Source organism: Sus scrofa, chromosome 14 (assembly GCF_054392235.1).
Source record: "Sus scrofa isolate SSC_HxYL_T2T_F1_AM1 chromosome 14, Sscrofa_HxYL_maternal_Yorkshire_Landrace_v2.0, whole genome shotgun sequence".
In the NCBI taxonomy this organism is placed as follows: Eukaryota; Metazoa; Chordata; class Mammalia; order Artiodactyla; family Suidae; genus Sus; species Sus scrofa.
The window spans coordinates 126,659,761-126,683,509 of record NC_139396.1 but is presented as its reverse complement, the minus strand read 5'-3'; the positions used below and the strand labels follow the sequence as shown (position 1 = coordinate 126,683,509).

At 36.2% G+C, this 23,749-nt stretch overlaps 1 protein-coding gene across 10 annotated transcripts in view; it reads right to left on the bottom strand.

Annotated features, from left to right (window-relative positions):
• The window catches only part of EXOC6 (exocyst complex component 6), a 222,746-nt gene that overhangs the window by 71,407 nt on the left and 127,590 nt on the right, over positions 1-23,749 (bottom strand). For all 10 annotated transcript variants that reach the window (XR_014826641.1, XM_021073794.2, XM_021073792.2 and 7 more), the window contains exons 16-18: positions 22,769-22,880; positions 21,807-21,941; positions 5,777-5,956 (exon numbers count right to left, since the gene is read on the bottom strand). Coding sequence is in view for 9 of the 10 variants with exons in the window: in XM_021073794.2 (XP_020929453.1) it covers positions 5,777-5,956; positions 21,807-21,941; positions 22,769-22,880 (427 nt within the window). In the remaining variant the exon portion in view is untranslated. The remainder of the gene's footprint in view (positions 1-5,776; positions 5,957-21,806; positions 21,942-22,768; positions 22,881-23,749) is intronic.

The window sequence follows — 23,749 nt, the reverse complement described above, 5'->3', positions numbered from 1 at the left end:
CCCTTGATTAGTAAGATACGCTGATTTCCATGGTCTAACTATGCCTGGCAAAACGTAACGTCACTGAATGCACAGTTGGGAAGAGACTCTACAGGTTCTACAATACATATTTCCCAACATGATTTTGAGGCCATTTTGTCTTAGTAGGAAGACACTTCTAATCTTAGAGTAAAAGACATTGGAAGAAATGATTCTATTAATAGATGTTCTTTTTATGAACTTCTTTTTCAGGTATCCATTCTCCAAAATGAGATATACCTATAATCAGATAATGATCTTCTTTAAAAATAATCAATCATATTAACATATAGTTAGACAATCATAGGCCAAAGATAAAATTCATTATTCCTAAAAATCATGTCTTTGTTATCCAATCTTTTTTTACTGTTCATCACACCACTTCTATAAGCGCAGAAAATCAAATTTTAAGCATATTTGCAAGTAAAAGGAAAACATGTATTTCTGGGAAGAAAACAGCTTTGATATTTATATTCACACAGAAACCAGATTAGTTTATTGTCTTTCTAAGCTGACTGACTTGGGCCTGTGATAAATTTATTTCCAAATACCTCCTGTTTCTACGAGTGGATGAGTGAGAGAACTGATATATTGCTTTCCTCATCTGTTTCTCTTAAGAGTCAGTTGGTACAAGCCCGTGCAGGGAATGGAAAAATAAAGTGCTTCCTTGCTTCCATGTTGAATTACCTACTCACCTGCATTTCCCTGTGCTCTAGCACAGAAGCCAGGCTCTCCTGGCTATAGGAACTGACAGTAGACAGTATTTATAGTAATGACAGGTATTTCCTCATAACCTAAAATGTTAAGCTTCTGTGCTAAATGTATTATCTGCCTTAAGGGAGTTTGCCATTTTATGACTCAGAGCTAAATCTGTTTAGCTGTTATTGTTCTTAGAGGTCAGGAAGCTGAAGGTAGCCGAGCCCAGGATAGGCTTTAGAGTTAGAAAGACTTGTTTGAACCTTAGATTTTTAATTTCTTGTCTGTGGGATTCTTACCTTCTGCAAAATGAGCATAATTCATTTTCCCCGTAGGACTATCAGAGGATGAATTAAAATCATAGGTAGAATAGTTGATTGGCAGGGTGCTTGGCATAAAGTAGGTATTGTTAATAAATGTTAGTTTTGTCTTTTCTTCTCTCTTCTTCCTCTGTTATTAAGGCTTTTTATAGTACTAGTTTTTTAAAAATATCTTTTCACTTTTTTCTTTTATTTATGCCTACATTTTTAGCTTGATATTACTTACCCTTGAGTTCTATACTTTTGTATTATATAGCCATTTTAAAAAGTCTTCATTAATTGTGAAAGATAGTCACTGTAAGGTGTATTTATTTTAATAACTATTATAGCTTAACTGCAGTGCTTAAAAAGGCTACTAATAGATGCTAGCTAATGCCAGTGACATATGATTAGTACATGAAATAAATATTATTTTATTTCCAAATCATTACTCTTGAAATCTGTAATTTTTACTAATTCAAATGTGTACCTGACCCTTCTTGTTTTTAATAATTTTTTTCCCTGACAATTGGAAAATACTGCTAAATACAGAATAAAAAAAAGTTACCTGCTGTTATCTTGTAAAAAGATAACTACAGTTAACATTTTGACATGTATTCTCCAAGTCATCTTTTTCTATGCATTTATCACACTTATTTTTAAGCCTGATTTATAAGCTAGCTTTGTGGGTTTTAAAATAAGATTTTATATTAGCTAGAAAATTTAAAAACAGAAGAATTTTTAAAAGCATTAAACATTCATTCACCACTTACAAGTACATAAATAGAAGGAGTTGTTAACAACTTGAATACATCTAGTGATTCTTCATGACTGCCAAGTAGAAGTCAGTAACCTTTTACTGTGAATACAGTACCACCTAAATACCCAGCGTTGATCTGCTTCTGGAAAGAACAGTTAACATTTCTTTCCTTCATAAATTCTAGTGATGTGTTTGTTTCAAGAAAGATTTTTTATTGTTTTTTAATTTTTATTTATTTATTTATTTTTTGTGTCTTCTTTTTTTTTTTTTTGCTATTTCCTTGGGCCACTTCTGCGGCATATGGAGGTTCCCAGGCTAGGGGTCTAATCGGAGCTGTAGCCGCTGGCCTACGTCAGAGCCACAGCAACGCGGGATCCAAGCAGCGTCAGCAACCCACACCACAGCTCACGGCAACGCCGGATCCTTAACCCACTGAGCAAGGGCAGGGACCGAACCGCAACCTCATGGTTGCTAGTCGGATTCGTTAACCACTGAGCCACGACGGGAACTCCAGATTTTTTACTGATTTACAGCTTCTAAGGGATATGTATAAATGATGAATTTTTAATTTCTTCATGTGTTATTTGCAAAAGAAACCCAGTTTATCTAAATGTTTATACTAACAAATGGATATTTTTTATAGTAGAAGTAAATAGATCTTGAAGGGTCAATTTGTTCATATTTCTTCCTTTCTAGAAACTCTCTTTTGTTTTATCTCTAACCATAATGTCATCTTCTGTGCTTATATTTGCTACTACTCTAAAGAAGTAGATAAACATGATGTGTGTCTATCTGTGAAAATGTGCACACACATGCATGTGTTTATTCTTGAGGATTATTTCTGATTGGAAGCATGGGGATGATTTACATTTACATGGTGAATTCAAATTAATTCAACAATAATTTAATGCATACTTTTTTGAAATCAGTTGATTAAAAAATTAGATATATATATATATCAATCCTAGGTAACTTCTGGAAAGTTTTGGCACAGATCCACTATTAAAGTCTCTATAAGAAATACTTCTAGGGAGTTCCTGTTGTGGCTCAGCAGGTTAAGAACCTGACTAGTATCCATGAGGATGTGGACAGTTGAAGCTCCAATTCTACTTCTAGCCTGTGGTCCCCTAAAAAAGCAAAAAAAAAAAGCAAAAAAGAAAGAAATTCTTCTATTTATTTTTTAGAAACACCTTCCTTTAACTATTCTAGTTGGCCCACTGATGGAAAGGGTGAGAAGAATAAGTTTTTTAAAATTTTAAACAAGGGAGATCATTGAAGGCAATTGGGTAGGCTCCAAATTAAATATTTTTGTGTTCGGCTATATCTTATGATGAGATTAAAAAGATCCATAAAATTCTCCCTATTTTACTTATACAAAACTATTCCATTCACATTTTAACAGTAGTCCTGTTATTTCAAATATACCTAATGAGAGAATGTGCATCTCACTATAATTTCTTTGGTCTCTGTATTCTTCATCAGCCTATTCACCCTCAAATGTCCCTGGTACATCTTTTTTTTTTCTTTTTCTTTTCTTTATTGGCCACCCACGGCACATGGAGTTCCCAGGCTAGGGATCAGATTCAAGCCGCAATTGCAACCTGCACTGGATGCGCCAGAGACCAAACCTGCGTTCTGGTGCTCTAGAGATGCCACCGATCCATCCCATTGTGCCATAGTGGGAACTCCTTACATCTTTTTTTTTTTAAATGTTTCATCAACAGATTAGTCAAGATATAAATATACCACAACTATACATTAGGACGGAACAATGCTCCTTTTTTACTTCTGATCTCTAATCTAAAATACCCAATAATCTCTTGGCCTTTTCTTTTTCTTTCTTTCTTTCTCTTTTTGGCTGCAGCAACAGCATATGGAAGTTCCCAGGCCAGGAATCAAATCTGAGCCACAGCTGTGACCCGTGCCACAGCTGCAGCAACACTGGATCCTTAACCCACTGCACAGGACAGGGGATCAAATGGGTGTCTCCACAGAGACAAGCTGGATCATTACCCACTGAGTCACAAAGGGACCTCCCCTTGGCTTTTTCTAACAGGAAAAGCCACTGATTATATTGACTTTCAAGACAGCTACTCCTAGTAGAGTTTAATTCTATTTAAGCCTATGTTGTCAATTTCAGGGCTTTGTTTTGGCTTTGGTGGGAAGAGACTTGTAGTTATTTTGGTTAAAAAGTAAAACAAATTAAAATTTAAAACAATTGACTAGAGAGGTTCATGATCCCTGATTTCAAACTATATTACAAAGTTACGGTAATCAAAACATGGTATTGGTATAAAAACAGACACACAGACAATGGAACAGAATAGAGAATCCACATAAATATAAAAAACATATTGACAGCAAAGAAACCAAGAACATACAATGGGGAATGGACAGTCTCTTCAATAAACAGCTGGGAAAATTGGGCAGCCACATACAAAAGAATGAAATTAGACCACAGTCTTACACCATACACAAAAAAATGAACTCAAAATGGATTAAGGATTTGAATGTAAGACCTGAAATAAAAAACTCCTGTAAGAAAACATAGGAGGTAATCTCCTTGACATTGGTCTTAGCCATGTGTTTTTAGTTCTGACTGCAAAGGCGAACAAAAAACAAACAAAAATACAAAGGGGACTACATCAACCTAAAAGCTTCTGCACAGTGAAGGAAACCATCAACAAAATGAAAAGGCCACACACCACATGACAAAAGATATTTGCAAACCATATATTCAATATGGGATTAATATCCAAGATATATAAAGAAGTCGCACATCTTAACAACAACAAAACAAGCAACCCAATTAAAAACTGGGCAGAGGTCTGAATAGACATTTTTCCAAAGAAGATATACAGATGGCCAACAGGCATGTGAAAAGATGTTCAACATCACTAGTTATCAGGAAAATGCAAATCAAAATTTCAATGAGATATCACCTTATATCTGTTAGAATGGCTTTTATCAAAACAATCAGAAATAACAAGTGGAGAAAATGTAGAGAAAAGGAAACCCTCATACGCTTTTGACGAGAAGTGCAGCAACTATGGAAAACAGTATGGAGATTCCTCAAAAAATTCAGAATATGATCCAGCTGTTTCACTTTTGGCTATTTACTTAAAGAAAAAGGAGGAGTTTCCATTGTGGCTCAGCAGGTTAAGAACCCAATTAGTATCCATGAGGATGTGGGTTCAATTCTTGGCCTCAATCAGTGGATTAAGGATCCGGTGTTGTTGCAAGCTGTGGCATAGGTCACAGATGTGATCCCACATTGCTGTGGCTGTGGCTGTGGTCAGCAGCTGCAGCTTTGATTCAACCCCTCTCCTGGGAACTTCCATATGTTGCATGTTTGGCTCTAAAAAGAAAAAGGAAAACACAAATTTGAAAACACATGCACCCCTCTGATCACTGACATATTATTTATAATAGCCAAGATATGAAAACAACCTGAGTGTCCATCCATGGATGAATTGGTTTAAAAAAAATGTGGCATACATATACAATAGAATGCTATAGAGCCATAAAAAAGGAAGGAATCTTGCCATCTGACCTTGAGGGTGTTATGCTAAGTGAACTAAGTCAGACAGAGAAAGACAAATACTGTATGCTTTCACTAATATGTGGAATCAAACAAAACAAAACAAAAAACAAACTCACAGGTATAGAGAACAGACTGGTGGTTACCTGAGTGGTAAGGGTAGAGGGAAGGGTGAAAGTGGGTGAAGGGAATGGTAATTAGACTTATGGTGGGGATCACTGCAGTAAAGACAAATATCATTTTATAGTGTACATCTAAAATTTATATATTGTTATATATTAATTTCAACGCAATAAAAAATTGCTAAGTTGAGTCTTTACAAATTTATTTATAATAATAGAAAAGGAAATACTCAAGCTAAGAAGTTGGCTTAAACAAAAAAGTCTCCAACTAAAACTGAATTCTAAAATATACTTTAGTAAGCACAACTATAATAATTTTTTGAAAAATTTTTATACTTACAGGCAAATGAGTAAACACTTGAAAGATGCTTCTCAAAAAATTAATAAGATCCATTAAATAACCACTAGCTCTTCCATCTGGCTCAGACATTGTCCAGTCATAATCAGCAAGCTGAACAAATTCATCAATTTTTTGATTAAGTTTAGTATATATTTCTCCTTCTGCTGCATGTCGGGCATCCTGATAGGGGACAACAAAAAATAAGAAACAGTTACAGAAACAGGTAATAAATCAAGATTTTTTTTTTTTTTTTTTGTCTTTTTGCCTTTTTGAGGACTGCTTCCCATGGCATATGGAGGTTCCCAGGCTAGGGGTCAAATCAGAGCTGTAGTCACCGGCCTACACCAGAGCCACAGCAACGCAGGGTCCGAGCCGCGTCTGCGACCTGCACCACAGCTCACGGCAACGCCGGATCCTTAACCCACTGAGCAAGGCCGAGGATCGAACCCGCAACCTCATGGTTCCTAGTCGGATTCATTAACCACTGCACCACAACGGGAACTCCTAAATCAAGTTTTTTTTAAATTCTAGGTTTTGCTTTTTATTTTTCTTTGGTCTAATATCTTAGATATTCATTCAAAGTCCAAGAAAAGTGTAATTTGTTCTTGCTGTCACCCCAGAAAAGTAAATCAGTCAGCAAATGTCTAAATGGTAACAAAAATTATAATTTTTTGGGTTTTTTTCCTTTATTTTTGCTTAGTTCTTTTTTCTGATCGATCTACATTTCTGAGGTGACATCAAAAACTGGTCTACTTTTTTCCATAAACTACCCAGGTTAAGATAATTTAAATGAAACTCTGGTGAGGGGTATTTTCTATCTTTAGAAGCTTATTAATACTTTCCATAGCCTACAAGAGCAAACAAAGAAATCTAAGGGAGTTAGCGGCTGGTGCTGTGTGAAAAAAAAATTCAGACAGCAGTCCTAGGTAGGAATGTGTTTTAAAGTCAAATCTGAAACAGGACTTTGCTAAGAACTAAGGATTCTGCTTATTTTATAATCCAGACAAATACAATCATCATAAAACATATGTGCGTAAACTGACTCCCTGCATTTTATTTTTAAAGAAATAAGAGCAAGGAAAGAAACACATTGTAGGGAGTTCCCATTGTGGCTCGGCAGGTTAAAACTCGACATTGTGTCTGTGAGGATGCAGGTTCAATGCCTGGCCTTGCTCAATGAATGGGTTAAGGATCCGGTGTTGCCATAAGCTGTGACAAAGACCACAGATGTAGCCCAGATATCTGGCATTGCTGTGGCTGTGGTGCGGGCTGGCAGCTGCAGCTCCCATTTGACCCCTAGCCTGGGAACTTCTAAATACCATAGGTACAGCTGTAAAAATTAAAAAAAAATTTTACTGTAACTTTTCCTGTATTTATACACGAGAATACACTGAATCATTTGCTAAAACATTTCTAAAAAAGATCACTAATTGTAATCTAAAGACTGGACTTCCTGGGGAATTCTACTGCAGCTGAAACCAGAATACTCTCAAACCAAAATACACTCAATACTCTCAGGTCTGACCAGAAAGTCAGTAACATTATCAACTCACTCCTAAATTAAATTTTAACATTCAGCTTTTCAAAGCTATTCTTTCTTTACTCGTTAAAGAAACAGTACCCTCTGGAGGCAGCAATGTATCTCATATAATGAGAAATGGTGTATTTTAATGTACAAAAATTAAATGATACCATACTATCAGTGGTTCTTAACCACAAGTGTACAACAGTCACCTCAATAAATTTTTTGTAAACAGATATATGAACAAATTCCATTATAGACCTAATAGACCATAAGCATGTATGTTTTAAATAAAAGCTAAGTAGAAATACAGCTGAATATTTTAGAAAACATCTATGACTATCACCCATTCCCCCTACTTGGAACAGTCCTTGAATACATTTGGAAAATCACTCTGTATCCACTTATAGCACTATCTGGTGTGAAAAGGACTGAAACTGTAGCTAGTTTCAAGAATGGATTCTGATGAGTTTATTAAGTCAACTATCAATTATCTTCACTGAGAATTCCATAGTAGCTAGCGGAAGGTCACTTTCTCTTTTCCTCTAGATGACAAATCTAGAGGATATATGGTTTGAACTGTGACCTCACAGCCATTTTGCTACCAGAGTAGAAAGTCTATAACTGCTGGGCCACCATGTGTAGTCTGACCATGAGGACAAAACTACATAAAGCAGAGTTAAAAGATGAAGGGACTATAGGTCCTTGGTGACAGTTGCTGTGCAGCTAGCTCTGCCTTACATGAAATCTGCCCCATTCTTGAACTTTCCAATCACACTGGCTAATAATTTCCTTTTACTGTTTAAGACATTTTGACTTGGTTTTTCTATAAGTTGTCAATTTTCTTTTAGTAGCCTTAATATAAGTAGCTTAAGACTTTAATTTCCTTGATTAATGTTTTATAGTTCTTAATGTATAAGTCTTTTACCTCCTTGGTCAGGTTTATTCCTAGGTATCTAAAAATTTTGGTGCAATTTTAAAAGGTATTTCTAAAATATTCTTTTTCTAATATTTCCATGTCAATATACAGAAATACAACCAAAATTTTGAGTGTTAATCGTGTATCCTGCTACTTTGCTAAATTCATTTACCAATTCAAGTAGTTTTTGTATGGAGTTCTTAGAGTTTTTTGATAAAGAGGAAAGCTGTTAACTTCTGTGTTTTAACCTTGTATCTTGAAACTGCATTAGAGTCACTAATTAGTTTTCAGAAGGTTTTCTTTTTTTTTAAATCCTTTCAGAGTTTTTACATAAACAATTATGTAATTTGCAAAAAAAATTGTTTTATATCTCCCTTCCCAATCTTTGTATCTTTTATTTCCTTTTCTTGTCTTATTGCATTAGCTAGAATGTGCAGTATGATGTTGAAAAGGAGTGTGAGAGAGGACAGCCTTACCTAATTCCTAGCATTTGTGGGAAAACATCAAGTTTCTCACCATGAAGGATGACGTTAACTGTAGGATTTTCATAGACATTCATTATCAAGTTGAAAACATTCTCTAAGTTTAGTTAGTGATTTTATCAAGAATGGGTGCTGAATTTTGTCAAATGCTTTTTCTGTATCCATTGATATAACCATGTGATTTTTCTTCTTTAGCTTGTTGACATGATGGATTATCTTAATTGATTTTTGAATGATGAACAAGCCCTGCATTAGCTGGGATAAATCCCACTTGGTCATGCTGTAGAATTCCATTTACAAATCGTTAGACCCAATTTGTTAATATTTTGCGTCTATGTTCATGAGAGATATTGGTCTGTAATTTTCTTGTAATATCTTTGGTTTTGGTGTTAGGGTATTGCCAGCCTCATGGAATGATTTCATAAGTATTCTCTCTGCTTCTACATGAAAGATATTGTTGGGAGTTCACACTGTGGCACAGTGGATCAAGTATCTGACTGCAGTGGCTCAGGTCCCTGTGGAGGTGGAGGTTTGATCCCTGACCGGGCATAGTGGGTTAAAGGATCTGGCATTGCTGCAGCTGCAGTGTAGAGTCGAAGCTGTGGTTCTGAATCAATCCCTGGCTCAGGAACTTCTATATGCTGCAAGGAAGGAAGGGAGGGAGAGAGGAAGCAAGGGAGAAATCAAAGAGGAAAAGAAAGGAGGAGGGAGGGAGGAAGGAAAGAAAGGAGAGAGGGAGGAACGAAGGGAGGGAAGGAGAAATACTGTAGAGAATTGGTATAATGTCTAATTTAGATGTTTGATAGAGTTCACGAACAAATTCATCTAGGCCTAGTACTTTGTTTTAGAAGGTTATTAACTATTGATTCAATTTCTTAAATTGATACAGGCCAATTCAGGTTGTCTGTTTCTTCTTGTGCAAGTTTTAACAGATTGTGTCTTTGAAGGAATTGGTTTATTTCATCTAGGTTGTCAAAAGTTGCAGGCATAGAGTTGTTCATAATATTTCTTTTTATCCTTTTCCTTCCTTTTTTGTCTTTCTGTCTTTTCTAGGCCCGCACCTGCAGCATGTAGAGGTTCCCAGGCTAGGGGTCTAATCAGAGCTGTAGACACTGGCCTATGCCAGAGCCACAGCAACACCAGATTCAAGCCGCGTCTGCTACCTACACTGCAGGTCACAGCAACGCCAGATCCCTAACCCACTGAACAAGGCCAGGGACCGAACCTACAGCCTCATGGTTCCTAGTCTGATTCGTTAAACACTGAGCCATGATGGGAACTCCCCCCTTTCCTTCTTGACCCATGTATTATTTAGAAGTATGTTGTTTAATCTCCAAGTATTTGGGAATTTCCAGTTTTCTATTACTGATATCTTGTTTAATTTTATTGAGGTTTGACAGAAGACACTGTATGATTTCTATTCTTTAAAATTTGTTAAGGTGTGCTTCATGCCTGAAAATGTGGTCTATCTTGGTGAATGTTACATGTGAGCTTGAGGGAAATGCATATTTTGCTGTTGCTTGATAAGCAGTTTCTAAGTGTCAATTATATCCAGTTGAATGATGGTATTGTTGAGTTCAACTATGTTCTTATTTATTTTGTCTGCTGGGTCCGACCATTTCTGGTAAGAGTGGTGCTAAAGCCTCTAACTATAACAGTGGATTTATTCATTTTTCCTAATAGTTCTATCAGTTTTTGCTTCACACTTTTTGACCCTCTATTATCAGGCATATGGATATTAAAAATTTTTATGTCTTCTTGGAGAACTGACAGATTTATCATTATATAATGGCCCTCTTTATCCCTCATAACTTTCTTTGTTTGAAGTCTGTTCTGTTTGGAATTAATACGGCCACTTCTACTTTTTTGATTACTGCTAACATATCTTTCTCCATTCATTTATTTCTAATACATATGTATCTTTATATTCAAAGTGGATTTTGTAAACAACACAAAATTGGGTCTTGCTTTTACTGATCCACTTTGACAATCTATGTCTTTCAATTAGTGTTTTTAGGTCAGAGATGTTTAAATTGACTAATGATAGCTGGACTTATATCTACCATATTTGTTACTGTTTTCTATTTTTTACACAGTTTCTACTTTTGTATTCCATTTTTCCACCTTTTGTGATATTAATTGAGCATTTGTATGATTTTATTTTCTCCTTCTTAGGATATTACTTATACTTCTTTTTGTTTGTTTTTAGTGGTTGTTCTAGAGTTTTCAATATACATTCACAATTATTCTAAGCCCACTTTCAAAAAACACTATAAAATTTCATGGGTCATGTGAATACCTTATAACAACAAAACAATCCAAATTCTTCCCTCCCCACTCCTGTGTCATTGCTGTCATTCATACAAACATACATAAGTATACATATATATGCATATATATACACATAGAGATATATTAAAAAGCATACACAATTGAATACATATTTGCTATTATTCTTTCCAACAGTTATTAGATCAATTAAGAAGTTTACCATCATTTTTACTTTCTCTGATGCTCTTCCTTTCTTTATGTATATCCAAGTTTCTGACAACTATCATTTTCTTATCTCTGAAGAAGTTTTTTTGTTTTTTTTTTTTAACACTTCTTGAAAGGCAGGTCTACCGGCAAATTTCCTCAATTTGTGTTTATCTGACAAAGTCTTTATTTCTCCTTTACTTTTGAAGGATAATTTTACAGGATATAAAATTCTAGGTTGATGAGTATTTTTCTCTCAACACTTTAAATACATTACTTCATTCTTTTTTTTTTTTTTTTTTTTTTTTTTTTTGCTTTTCTTTTTAGGGCTGCGCCCACAGCATATAAAGGTTCCCAGGCTAAGGGTCCAACTGGAACTATGGTTGTTGGCCTACACCACAGCCACAGCAACATAGGATCTGAGCCACGTCTGCAACCTACACCACAAACAGCTCACAGCAATGCTGGATCTTTAACCCACTGAGCGAGGCCAGGGATCAAACCTGCAATCTCATGGCTCCAGTCGGATTCGTTTCTGCTGTGCCACAATAGGAAATCCTCATCCTCTCCTGTCTTGCTTGCATGGCTTATGAAGAAAAGTAAGATAGAATCCTTTTCTTTGTTATTCTAAGTAGGTTTTCCCCTCTGGTTTATTTAAGGGTTTTTTTATATTTAATTTTGTAGAGTTTGAATATGATATGCCTAGGTGTAATTATTTTGGCATTTATCCTGCATGGTGTTTTCTATTGTCTTTGAATTCAGGGTTTTTTGTGTGACATTAATTCGTGGGAAATCCTCTGTCACTATCGGATCAAATATTGCTTCTGTTCCTTTCTCTTTTTTTCTGCTTCTAATAGTCCCACTGCATAAATGTTTAACCTTATGTGGTTGTCCCACAGTTCTTGGATAATCTGTTCAGGGTTTTTTTGTTTGTTTGTTTGCTTGTTTTAATGTTTTCTTGTTGGCTTTTCTGTTTTGGAAGTTTCTGCTGACAAATCCTCAGAGAGCCTTTTCTCAGCCATGTCCAATATCCTGATGGATCCATCAAAGGTATTCTTTATTTCTTCTTTTGTTTGTTTTTGTCAAGATTTTATTTTTGTTTTTTTATTACCTCAGTGAATTTTATTACATTTATGGTTGTACAACGATCATCACAACCCAATTTTATAGCATTTCCATCCCAAACTCACAGCCTATTCCTCCATCCCTCAACCTGTCTCCTTTGGAAACCATAAGTTTCTCAAAGTCTGTGAGTCATTATCTGTTCTGCAAAGAAGTTCATTGTATCCTTTTTTCAGATTCTACATATAAGCGATAGCATACAACACTGGTATCTCACTGTCTAACTTCACTTAGCATGATAATTTCTAGGTCCATCCATGTTGCTGCAAATGGCATTATTCCATTCCTTTTTATGGCTGAGTAATATTCCACTGTGTATGTGTACCACATCTTCTTGATCCACTCCTCTGTCCATGGACATTTAGGTTGCTTCCAAGTCTTGGCTATTGTTTATAGTGCTGCAAAGAACATTGGAGTACATGTATCTTTTTGAGTCATGGTTTTCTCTGGATAGATGCAAAGGAGTGGGATTGCTGCTCAAATGGTAATTCTATTTTTAGTTTTTTTATACTGTTTTCCATAGTGGTTGCACCAATTTACATTCCTGCCAACAGTGTAGGAGGGCTCGCTGCTCTCCACACCCTCTCCAGCATTTATGGTTTGTAGACTTTTTGATGATGGCCATTCTGGCTGGTGTAAGATGGTACCTCACAGTAGTTTGGACGTGCATTACTCTAATAATTAGTAATGTCGGACACCATGTCATGTGCTTTTTGGCCATCTGTATGTCTTCTTAGGAGAACTGTTTATATCTTCTGCCTAATTTTTGCTGGCATTATTTGATTTTCTGGTATTGGGCTGAAGGAGGTGTTTATAAATTTTGGAGATTAACCCCTTGTCAGTCAGTTGCTTCATTTACAAATATTTTTTTCCCATTCTATGGGATGTCTTTTTGTTTTGTTTAGGGTTTCCTTTGCTGTGCAAAAACTTTTCAGTTTAATTAGGTCCCATTTGTTTTTGTTTTTATTCTCATTATTCTACAAGGTAGATATGAGAAGATAATTGCTGTAGTTTATGTCAGACAGTGTTCAGCCTATGTTTTCCTCTAAGAGTTTTAGAGTATTCTGTCTTATATTTAGGTCTTCAATCACCTTTGAGTTTGTTTTTGTGTATGGTGTTAGGAAGTGTTCTAATTTCATTATTTTACATGTGGCTGTCCAGTTTTCCCAGTATCATTTACTGAAAGACTGTTTTTTCTCCATTGTATATTCTTGCCTCTTTTGTCATAGATTTGTTGACTGTGTATGTGTGGGTTTAATTCTGGGCTTTTTATCATGTTCCACTGATCTATATGTTTGTTTTTGGGCCAGCACCATATGGTTTTGATGACTGTAGCTTTGTGGTTTGGTCTGAAGTCAGGGAGCCTGATTCCTCCAGGTCCATTTTTCTTTCTCGGGATGGCTTTGGCTGTTCTGGATCTTTTGCGGTTCCAAACAAACTTTAAAATATTTTGTTCTCAGAGTTCCCGTCATGGCACAGTGGTTAATGAATCCAATTAGGAACCATGAGGTTGCGGGTTCAGTCCCTGGCCTTGCTCAGTGGGTTAAGGATCTGGCATTGCCGTGAGCTGTGGTGTAGGTTGCAGACAAAGCTCGGATCTTGTGTTGCTGTGGCTCTGGCATAGGCAGGTGGCTACAGCTCCGATTTCAACCCCTAGCCTGGGAACCTCCATATGCCACGGGAGTGGCCCTAGAAAAGGCGAAAAGACAAAATAAATAAATAAATAAATAAAATGAAACATTTTCTTCTAGTTCTGTGAAAAATCTTCTTGGTAATTTGATGGGGATTGCACTGAATCTGTAGATTGCCTTTGAGAATATAGTCATTTTAACAACATTGATTCTTACATCAAAGAGCATGTTTGAATTGTCTGTGTCATCTTTGATTTCTTTCATCAAAATCTTATAGTTTTCAGAGTACAGGTCTTTTGTCTATTTTTTTTTTTTTTTTTGGTCATTTTAGGGCCCACACCTACAGCATATGGAGGTTCCCAAGCTAGGGGTAGAATTAATCACAGTTTCGATTTCTGGACCTCATCACAGCCACAGCAATGCTAGGTCCAAGCCGTTGAACTATGCTGAAGAAGAGTAGACATCTTTGTCTTGTTCCTGATCTTAGCAGGAATACTTTCAGCTTTTTACTACTGAGAAGGATGTTAGCTGTGGGTTTGTCATGTACGGCCTTATTATGTTGAGGTAGGTTCTCTCTATACCCACTTTCTCAAGGGTTTTATCAGAAATGGGTGTTGGATTTTGTCAAAGGCTTTTTCTGCATCTATTGAGAGGATCACATGGTTTTTATTCTTCAGTTTGTTAATGTGTTGTATCCTACTGATTGATTTGTAGATATTGAAAAATCCTTGCATCCCTGGGATAAATCCCACTTGGTCATGATGCACAATCCTTTTGCTTTTTTTTAGAGCCACACCTGAGGTATATGGAGATTCCCAGGCTAGGGGTCAAATCAAAGCTGTAGCTGTTGGCCTACACCACAGCCATAGCAATGCCAGATCCAAGCCACATCTGTGACCTACACCACAGCTCATGACAATACCAGATGCTTAATCCACTGAGCAAGGCCAGGGATCGAATCTGCATCCTTGTGGATGCTAGTCAGACCTGTTAACTACTGAGCCACAATGGGAACTCCTACAATCCTTTTAATGTATTGTTGGATTTGGTGTGCTAGTATTTTGTTGAGGATTTTTGCATCTATGTTCATCAGTGATATTGGCCCGTAATTTTCTTTTTTGTGGTGTCTTTGGTTTTGGTTTCAGGGTGATGGTGGCCTCAAAGAATGAGTTTGGGGAGTGTTCCTCTGCAATTTTTTGGAATAGTTTCAGAATGATAGGTGTTAGCTCTTCTCTAAAAGTTTGATAGAATTCGCCTGTGAAGCCATCTGGTCTTGGACTTTTGTTTGTTGGAAGTTTTTTAATCACAGTTTCGATTTCAATACTTGTGATTGGTCTTCTCATCTTTCCTATTTCTTCTTGGTTTAGTCTTGAAAGATTGTACTTTTCTATGAATTTGTCCATTTCTCCTGGGTTGTCCATTTTATTAGCCAGTAGTTGCTTGTAGTAGTCTCTTATGATCCTTTGTATTTCTGGGATGTCTGCTGTAACTTCTCCTTTTTCATTTCTAATTTATTGATCTAATTTATTGATTTATCTTTTTGTCTTTTTTGTGTGTCTTTTTTTTTTTTTTGTAGTTTCTAGGGCCACACCCACAGCATATGGAGGGTCCAAGGCTAGGGGTCTAATTGGAGTTATAGCTGCTGGCCTTCACCAGAGCCACGTCTGTGACCTACACCACAGCTCATGGCAATGCCAGATCCTTAACCCACAGAGAAAGGCCAGGGATTGAACCCACAACCTCATGGTTCCTAGTCGGATTCGTTAACCACTGAGCCATGACAGGAAGCCCTTATCTTTTTTTCTTGATGAGTCTGGCTAAGGATTTAGAAATTTTGTTGATCTTTTCAAAGAACCAATATTTAGTTTCATTGATCTTTCCTATGGTTTTCTTCATTTCTATTTATTTCTACTCTGATCTTGATGATTTCCTTCTGCTAATGTTAGGTCTCATCTGTTCTCTCTCTAGTTGCTTTAGATGTAAAGTTAGGTTGTTTATTTGAGCTTTTTCTTGTTTCCTGAGGTAGGCTCGTATTGCTATAAACTTCCCTCTTCGAACTGCTTTTGCTGCATCCCATAGGTTTTTGGATTGTTGTGTCTTTGTTGTTGTTTCCTTCTAGGTGTTTTATAATTTCTTCTTTGATCCATTGGATGTTTAGTAGCATATTGTTTAGTCTCCACATGTTTGTGTGTTTTGCAGATTTTTTTCTTGTGATCAATTTGCAGTTATACAGCATTGTGGTCAGAAAAAAATGCTGGATATGATAGCAATTTTCTTAAAAGTTACCAGGGCTTGATTTGTGGCCCAGAATGTGATCAATCCTAGAGAATACTCCATGTGCATTTGAGAAGATAGGTATTCTGTGGCTTTTGGATGGAATGTTCTATAAAAATCTATTAAGTCCATCTGGTCTAATGCATCATTTAAGGCCTGTGTTTTCTTATTGATTTTCTGTCTGGATGATCTCTCCATTGCTGGAAGTGGGGTGTTAAAAGTCTCCTGCTATTAATATGTTGTCAATTTCTCCTTTTAAGGTTATTAGCAGTTGCCTTATATATTGAGATGATCCTATGTTGGGCGCACATATATTTACAATTGTTATATCTTCTTCTTGGATTTATCCATTGATCATTATGTAATGTACTTCTTCGTCTCTTATAATATTCTTTATTTTAAGGTCTATTCTGTATGATATGAGTATTGCTACTTCAGCTTTCGATTCCTGTTTGCATGGAATATTTTCTTCCATCCTCTCACTTTCAATTTGTACATGTCCCTAGAAGTGAAGTGGGTCTCTTGAAGACAGCATATGTATGGGTCTTGTTTTTGTATCCATTCAGCCAGTCTATCCCTTTTGGTTGGGGCATTCAGTCCCTTTACATTTAAGGTAATTATTGATATGCATGTTCTTATTGCCATTTTATTGTCTCTGGGTGAGATTAGATATGGCTGTACGCCTGGGGGGGTCTTTAGGCAGCCTATTTGCTGATGGGTGGGGCTGTGTTCCCATCCAGATTACTGTTTGCCCTGGGGTTCTCAGCCCTGATAGGTGGGGCCAGATTTTTCCAAAATGGCCTCCTTTAGAGGAGTACACACCAATGATTATTCCCAAGACCTTTGCCTCTAAAGTCCTTCTCCCACAACAAAACACAGTCACCCCCTTTTTTCTCATGAGATCTCCCAAGAAATGAAGGCAGGTCTGGCCCAGATTCCTATGGAGTCTCTGCTTTGCCCAGGGACCCAGTGCATATGAAAGCTTATGTGTGCTTTTTAAGAATAGGGTCTCCAATTTCCCCAGTTCCATGGAGCTTCTGTGCACAAGCCCCACTGGCCCAGATCCCCAGGCATTGGGACATGACATGGAACTCAGAACTCTCACTCCCATAGATGACTCCCTGTGATACAGTTACTTTCCAGTCTGTAGGCTGCCCAGCCAACAGGTATGGAGTTGTTTATATTGCATAATTGCTCCTCCTACCATCTTGATGTGGCCTCCTCTTTGTCTCCTAGAGTAGGATATCTTTTTTGATAGTCTGCAGTCTATTTGGTTGAAGGTTGCTCAGCAGATGGTTGTAATTTTGTTGCTTTTAAGTGAGAAGATAAGCTCCAGTCCTTCTACTCTGCCATCTTAATCCAGTTTCCCTTCTTCATTCCTGTTACAGTGTTCAACCCACACTACAGCTCATGGCAACACTGGATCCTTAACCCACTGAGTGAGGCCAGGGATGGAACCCACATCCTCATGGATCCTAGTCGGGTTCGTTAACCGCTGAGCCACGAAGGGAATCCCCTGTTACAGTATTTCTGATCTAGCATTTCTTTTTGATTCTTCCTTAGAGTCCCCATCTCTGCTTAAATTACCCATCTGTTCCCACATGATGTCTACTTTATACATTAAAGTCCTTAGGATATTAATCATAGGTTATTTTTTTTTAATTCCTGGTCTGACAATTCCAACATCCCTGACATATCCGAATCTGGTTCTGAAGCCAGAATAATACCTCTTTAAACTGTATTTTTTGATTTTAGTCTGCCTTGTAGTTTTGTTTTTTTTTTTTTTTTTCTTTTTTGTTTTTTTTGAGAGCAGACATGATGTGCTAGGTGAAAAGAACTGCAGTAATTAGGCCTTTAATAATGTGGTAATAAGACATGGGGGGGGGAGAGAGGAAGTGTTCTTCAGTCCTATATTAGGTCTCCATCTTTAAGTAAGCCTTTGCTTCTCAGCTGTGAACTTTGCAAGTGCTTTTCGTTTCCACTCCTCAAGTTGAACAGGATGGCCATTGGAGGCCGAAGTTGGGTATTTCCCTTCCTTCCCCCAACAGTTGAGTCACTGGTAAATAGTTTAGGCACTCGTAAATAGTTTCTTTTGAAGTTAAGTCTTGTTGATAAAAACAGAATGCTTAAAGAACAGAATGCTCTGGCATGTTTCAAAATCATTCCTTTTTTTCTTCTCCCCTGCTGGAAGTGTAAGAAGATTTTTCTTAAGCCTTCACTGGGAGAACTCGGTGCCCTCTAAGACTGGGTTTTATTGGAGGTTTAACTCTCAAACTGGTCTATACTGAACTTCTAGTAGTCAATTACACTTCAGGTTTTCCTACCCTAGTAGTGATTCCTGTTGGTTTCTGCTCCATCAAGTATGATTCTTTGTATTTGCCTTTCTCTCCAATTTGTGGCAGAGGAGGGGGGAATTATAGCAGTGTGTCCTGTAATCTCACTTCTTTGAAAGATCAAGGAAGAGTTGTTGATTTTTCAGTTTTATCAGCTTTTTACTTGTTAGGACAGAGTAACAACTTTCAAGCTTTTTACTTGCCAGATTGGAAATTAGAAGTCTGTGTTCACTTTTTAATAATTAATTGAGCTATATCTATTTATAATTTTTGCATTTATATATTGTGTGTGTTTATGTATGCAGGTTACATTTCAAGAAAAAAGTTTTTTTAGTCCCCATGTATCATGTCCACGCTCCAAAGGAAGAGAATTTCAAGCCCTCAATCAAACATAATTTACACTGTCACTTTAGCCATAGTCCTAAAAAACAAAACTTTCTAGGGAATTCCTGTCATGGCTGAATGGTAACAAACCCAACTAGTATCCATGAGGACATGGGTTCGAGCCCTGGCCTGGCTTGGTGGGTTAAGGATCTGGTGTTGCCTTGATCTGTGGCATAGGTTGCAGACAAGGCTCAGATCTGGTGTTGCTGTGGCTGTGGCAGAGGCTAGCAGCTGCAGCTCTGATTTGACCCCTAGCCTGGGAACTTCTATAGCCCAGGGTGCAGCTCTAAAAAGACAAAAAAAAAAAAAAAAAAAAATTGTACACACTCATCAACAGATTAAAAAAAAAAAAGCTAACTGAAAATGAATTGCAAGCATATTCTTCCTAGGCACTTAAAATTACAATCACTGCCAGGACTCTGAAGGAAAGGAATCTTCTGGGTGGCAGGTTGAAAAAGCCTCCGGAGCAAAGGCGAAGAGCTCTGATACCAAAGAAAAAGAACTGGGCCATTTCTATACTATAGGAATGGTATTTCTGTTTTCCCCTCTATTCTGATGCAAATCTTTTCAGTTAGATATCTTAAATTAGCTTCAAGTAGCTCTCAGTGTGGATCCAAGTTCACTTCAAAAAACTGTGGTACTGCTTGAGGGCAGGAACTACTTACTTAACTTCTTGTATCACTCACAGATTCTGTACAATGAAAGGCAAGCTAACAAGATGGTCTGTATAATATTTCATAATGTAAACAAATACAGAAAATCATGCATTCTGTATACGCATATGTGAGGTTTTTGAGGGGATGCAAATGGAGGAGGTGTGGGTAAAAGGATCACGTAAGTGCGTAGGTCTGTAGTCATTAAGCAATTAAGTATGGATATATTTGGTCAGGTTATCGGACTGAAAAGAATCAGGCTAAGAGGTTAACTAAACAATCCATGTCAATGTCTGTAATCAAGACTGTAATTGAATCACCTACAGACTGACTAATTACTATGAATGTAAATTCCCCCAATCTCCCTTAATAATTCACCTTAATAATGATTTAACAATTCTCTTCGTTGAATTGCTTTCTCATATCACAGTTTAAGACAAATTCCTCTTGAAACAGATCAAAGGTAGAACTGAAGATCACTTGACCTTCACATATGGAGCTTGAAATAGCTCTTGCTCTCATATCTTAAAACAGAAAGAGTTTCCTGAGTTCTGTGTAAAGCTAAGAGAAATACCAAAAAGCAAGGGTGTTCTACTATGTGTACAGGCCAAACTTGATTTCCTGATTTCTGAGAAAACTTAAGGGGCATCCTATGGCAGTTGTATGTCAATTTAGGTACCACTGGAATGATGGATCAGAGCTAAATTTCTAAACATTTCCTCTCTACAGGCAGATTTAGAGCAATGAAGTTCCAAGCTACCTTAACCTAAAGCATCTTGTTTCTACAAATGGCCAGTAGGCACATGAAAAGATGTTCAACATCACTAATTATTAGAGAAATGCAAATCAAAACTACAATGAGGTAGTAGTATTGCCAAGTGTCTTTTAATAGTTTTTTTCCTCCTGCGAGCTCCTTGAGGGCAGAGATACATTTCTATATTTTCAGCACCTAATAAGAGTGTTCAGAGCATAAATCATGTACAATTGATGGCGCTGTGCTACATATCCCCTTTAATCCTCAAAATTATTGTTTGAGGTAGATAATATATTGCTATTCTAATTTTACAGATAACAAATCTAGGAACCATTAAGAATGTACCCAAAGTTACATAGCAGTCTAACTCCAGAGTATATGCCCTTACTGTACTATATACTATCTGAATAAATGAATACCTGTTTTGTACAACTTATTAGTTTTAACAATTTTATCAATCCATTCACTCAGATATCATCTGCATTTATTTCTTATATTAGGATGACCACATGAGCTCAAAAATCATCAGAGGTGTGTAACATTTAGAGACTAGGCTTTTAATTTTAGGAACCAAGGGTCTTTTATGGACTTCACACTTTCAAAGTCTGGTTAATTAAAACAGCTATATCTAAATACAAGTATAGTGAATTCTTTAAATGTAAATGATTATGTTATAATTTTAGGAAATAAACTGGGTAATTGTAATATAAGAATAGGAAGATGAGAATTCTTTTTAATAGAAAACTTGAAAAGGGCTCTGAGGCTAAACTAGCAAGCCTATTTTATACACAAGGGATGAGTAAATGGTTTATATTAACTGAACAAACTATTCAATGCAAAGGGATTTTATTTTACTAGACTATGCCAGTGTCTCATCTAGATTACATCAAGTCAATAAAATAATAAAATAGTTTATGAATAATTTACAAAATTATTTAATCTTCCATTCTGCTTAAAACAATTAATTAATTTTTTGGTATATCCCATGGAATTAGAAAAACAGAAATCTTTCCATTCAGAAGTGTAGGACTTGAGTAACATATAATAAGGTTAATATTTATTTTTCTTCAGATCAGAGCCAGTAAAGGATGCAAAGCTTACCTAATTTCCTTATCTAATTCTTCTTACATTTTAAATTTTCAAACACATACACACTTACATATGTTACATATACAATTAAATATTAAACTGAGATATTAAAGCAAATCCAACTAGACCAATTTGTCACTACTCTTAGGTCTTCAAAACATGAAGATGTAAAATAGCTGTAGAAAATCAATATACTTTTCTTCATTTTAATAAGATGTTTAAAATACTAAAAAGGAACTGAAATTTATATGCTCATTGTGGACAATGATTGCCTCTAATTTTTAATTGTTAGGAATATAATGGAATCACGTGTATAATAAAAACTGTCTTTAATTTTTAAAAGTTTGCTTATAGCGGGTGTAATAAAAATTTTGGTCAGATTTTTTACATACCTTAAAAGTAGAGAGCCCATAAAGTCTTGTAGTATGAACAGTTTCTTGAGAAATATTTGTAATGTTAGTTATGAAGTCCTCAAGGTATTTACAAGCTTGCTCCAGGTGTGTGGTGTTTATGATGATTTGCACTAGCTACAAAATAGAAAATAGCTCTGGTAAAATGAAGGTTACATGTATACAAAGCCATTTGGTTTTTAAAAACAGGATTATTACTTCTAGCAACTGTACCATCTTTGCATAATTATAGCATTATGCCATTATAGAGTACAAGTGATTGTCTGATTTCAAAAGCCTGCTGTAGGAGTTCCCATCGTGGTGCACTGGAAACAAATCCGACTAAGAACCATGAGATTGCTGGTTCAATCCATGGTCTTGCTCAATGGGTTAAGGATCCGGTGTTGCCTCAACCTGTAGGTCACAGATGCGGCTTAGATCTGGTGTTGCTATAGCTCTGGCATAGGCCAGCAGATGTAGCTCCAATTCAACCCCTAGCCTGGGAACCTCCATATGCTGAGGGTGTGGCCCTAAAAGGACAAAAGACAAAACAAAACAAAACAAAAAGCCAGCTGTAAATACTGCTATTAATGCTATCATCAAAAAAAACCTGAGTCTAACTACCAATTAATTAAAATAAATTTTCAAAGCACTTTTTCAAATTTTATACATTCACCAAGTTTAAAAAAAATGAGTATTTTCACTTTTCATGTAAAGTCTGGAAAACATAAATCTTCATATATCTTCTAACACCTTCAACTATCTACTATTCCACATGTAAGCCCTTTTCCCTCACACTGTTTGAATTTACAATGACACTTTTATTTGAAAACCAATCCACTTCTATTAATAAATTTAAAATGGAGGGCTAACTTTATAGGATGGTGTTCTTTCAACAATAACTTAATTTATAATAATTGTTTCATATAATGAAACATTTAGCTATAAATATCTTTTTAACATACCTCTGTCAAACCTATATGAGGCTTTCTAATAAGATTCAGTAAACAGCTACTCAAAGTTCTGGTCAGCAGCAGATTTGTAGATTTTCTAAGCATATCATCTATTTCTGTTGAGCTAAAAAAAAAAGGTTGATATTATGGGTACAGTTAATTAGCTTCCTAAATAATTTAACACAACTTACTAAAATAATTTACTCTAATTCCATTATATCTTTAAATAAATTAAAATTATTCATATTTATTAAATCACATATTTCAATTCAATTTAGTTTCACAAAAGGGATACTTTCCATAAAGTAGAATGCTCATTTATGGAATAATTTAAGTGTATTCAATTAACCATTATAGTAAAACCATGGAATATTTAGTATAAGGAAATAAAACTATTCTTAATTATGACTCCATTATGGAACTGCCAATTTCAAAGACATTTTATATACAAATATAGCTAAAATTACTTTTAAAATGCAAATTGATGTGAGCTCTATAGATATAATTAAAAAGTTACTAGATTTGGAGTTTCCATTGTGGTGCAGCAGAAACAGATCTGACTAGGAACCAGGAGGTTGAGGGTTCTATCCTTGGCCTTGCTCAGTGGGTTAAAGATCCGGCGTTGCTGTGAACTGTCATGTAGGTCACAGACAAGGATAAGATCTGGCGTTGCTGTGGCTGTGGCGTAGGCTGGCAGCTGCAGCTCCAACTCGACCCCTAGCCTGGGAACCTCCATATGCCACAGGTGCCGCCCCCCCGCAAAAAAAGAAAAATTACTAAATTTTAACATAACTAAGCTATCCATTTCCATTGATATTTTTAAAAAAGATTTAAAGCAATAAATGTCTTACACTACTTTTAATTTGGGAGAGAGAAGAACTAACCCTATATATAATACCTCTAAAACCCTCAAGACAGCTAGACTAGGACTGCTTATTATTTTCTTCTAATCACTAGCCCTTCAATTGAAGTCAATAATGATTTTTTGTATAT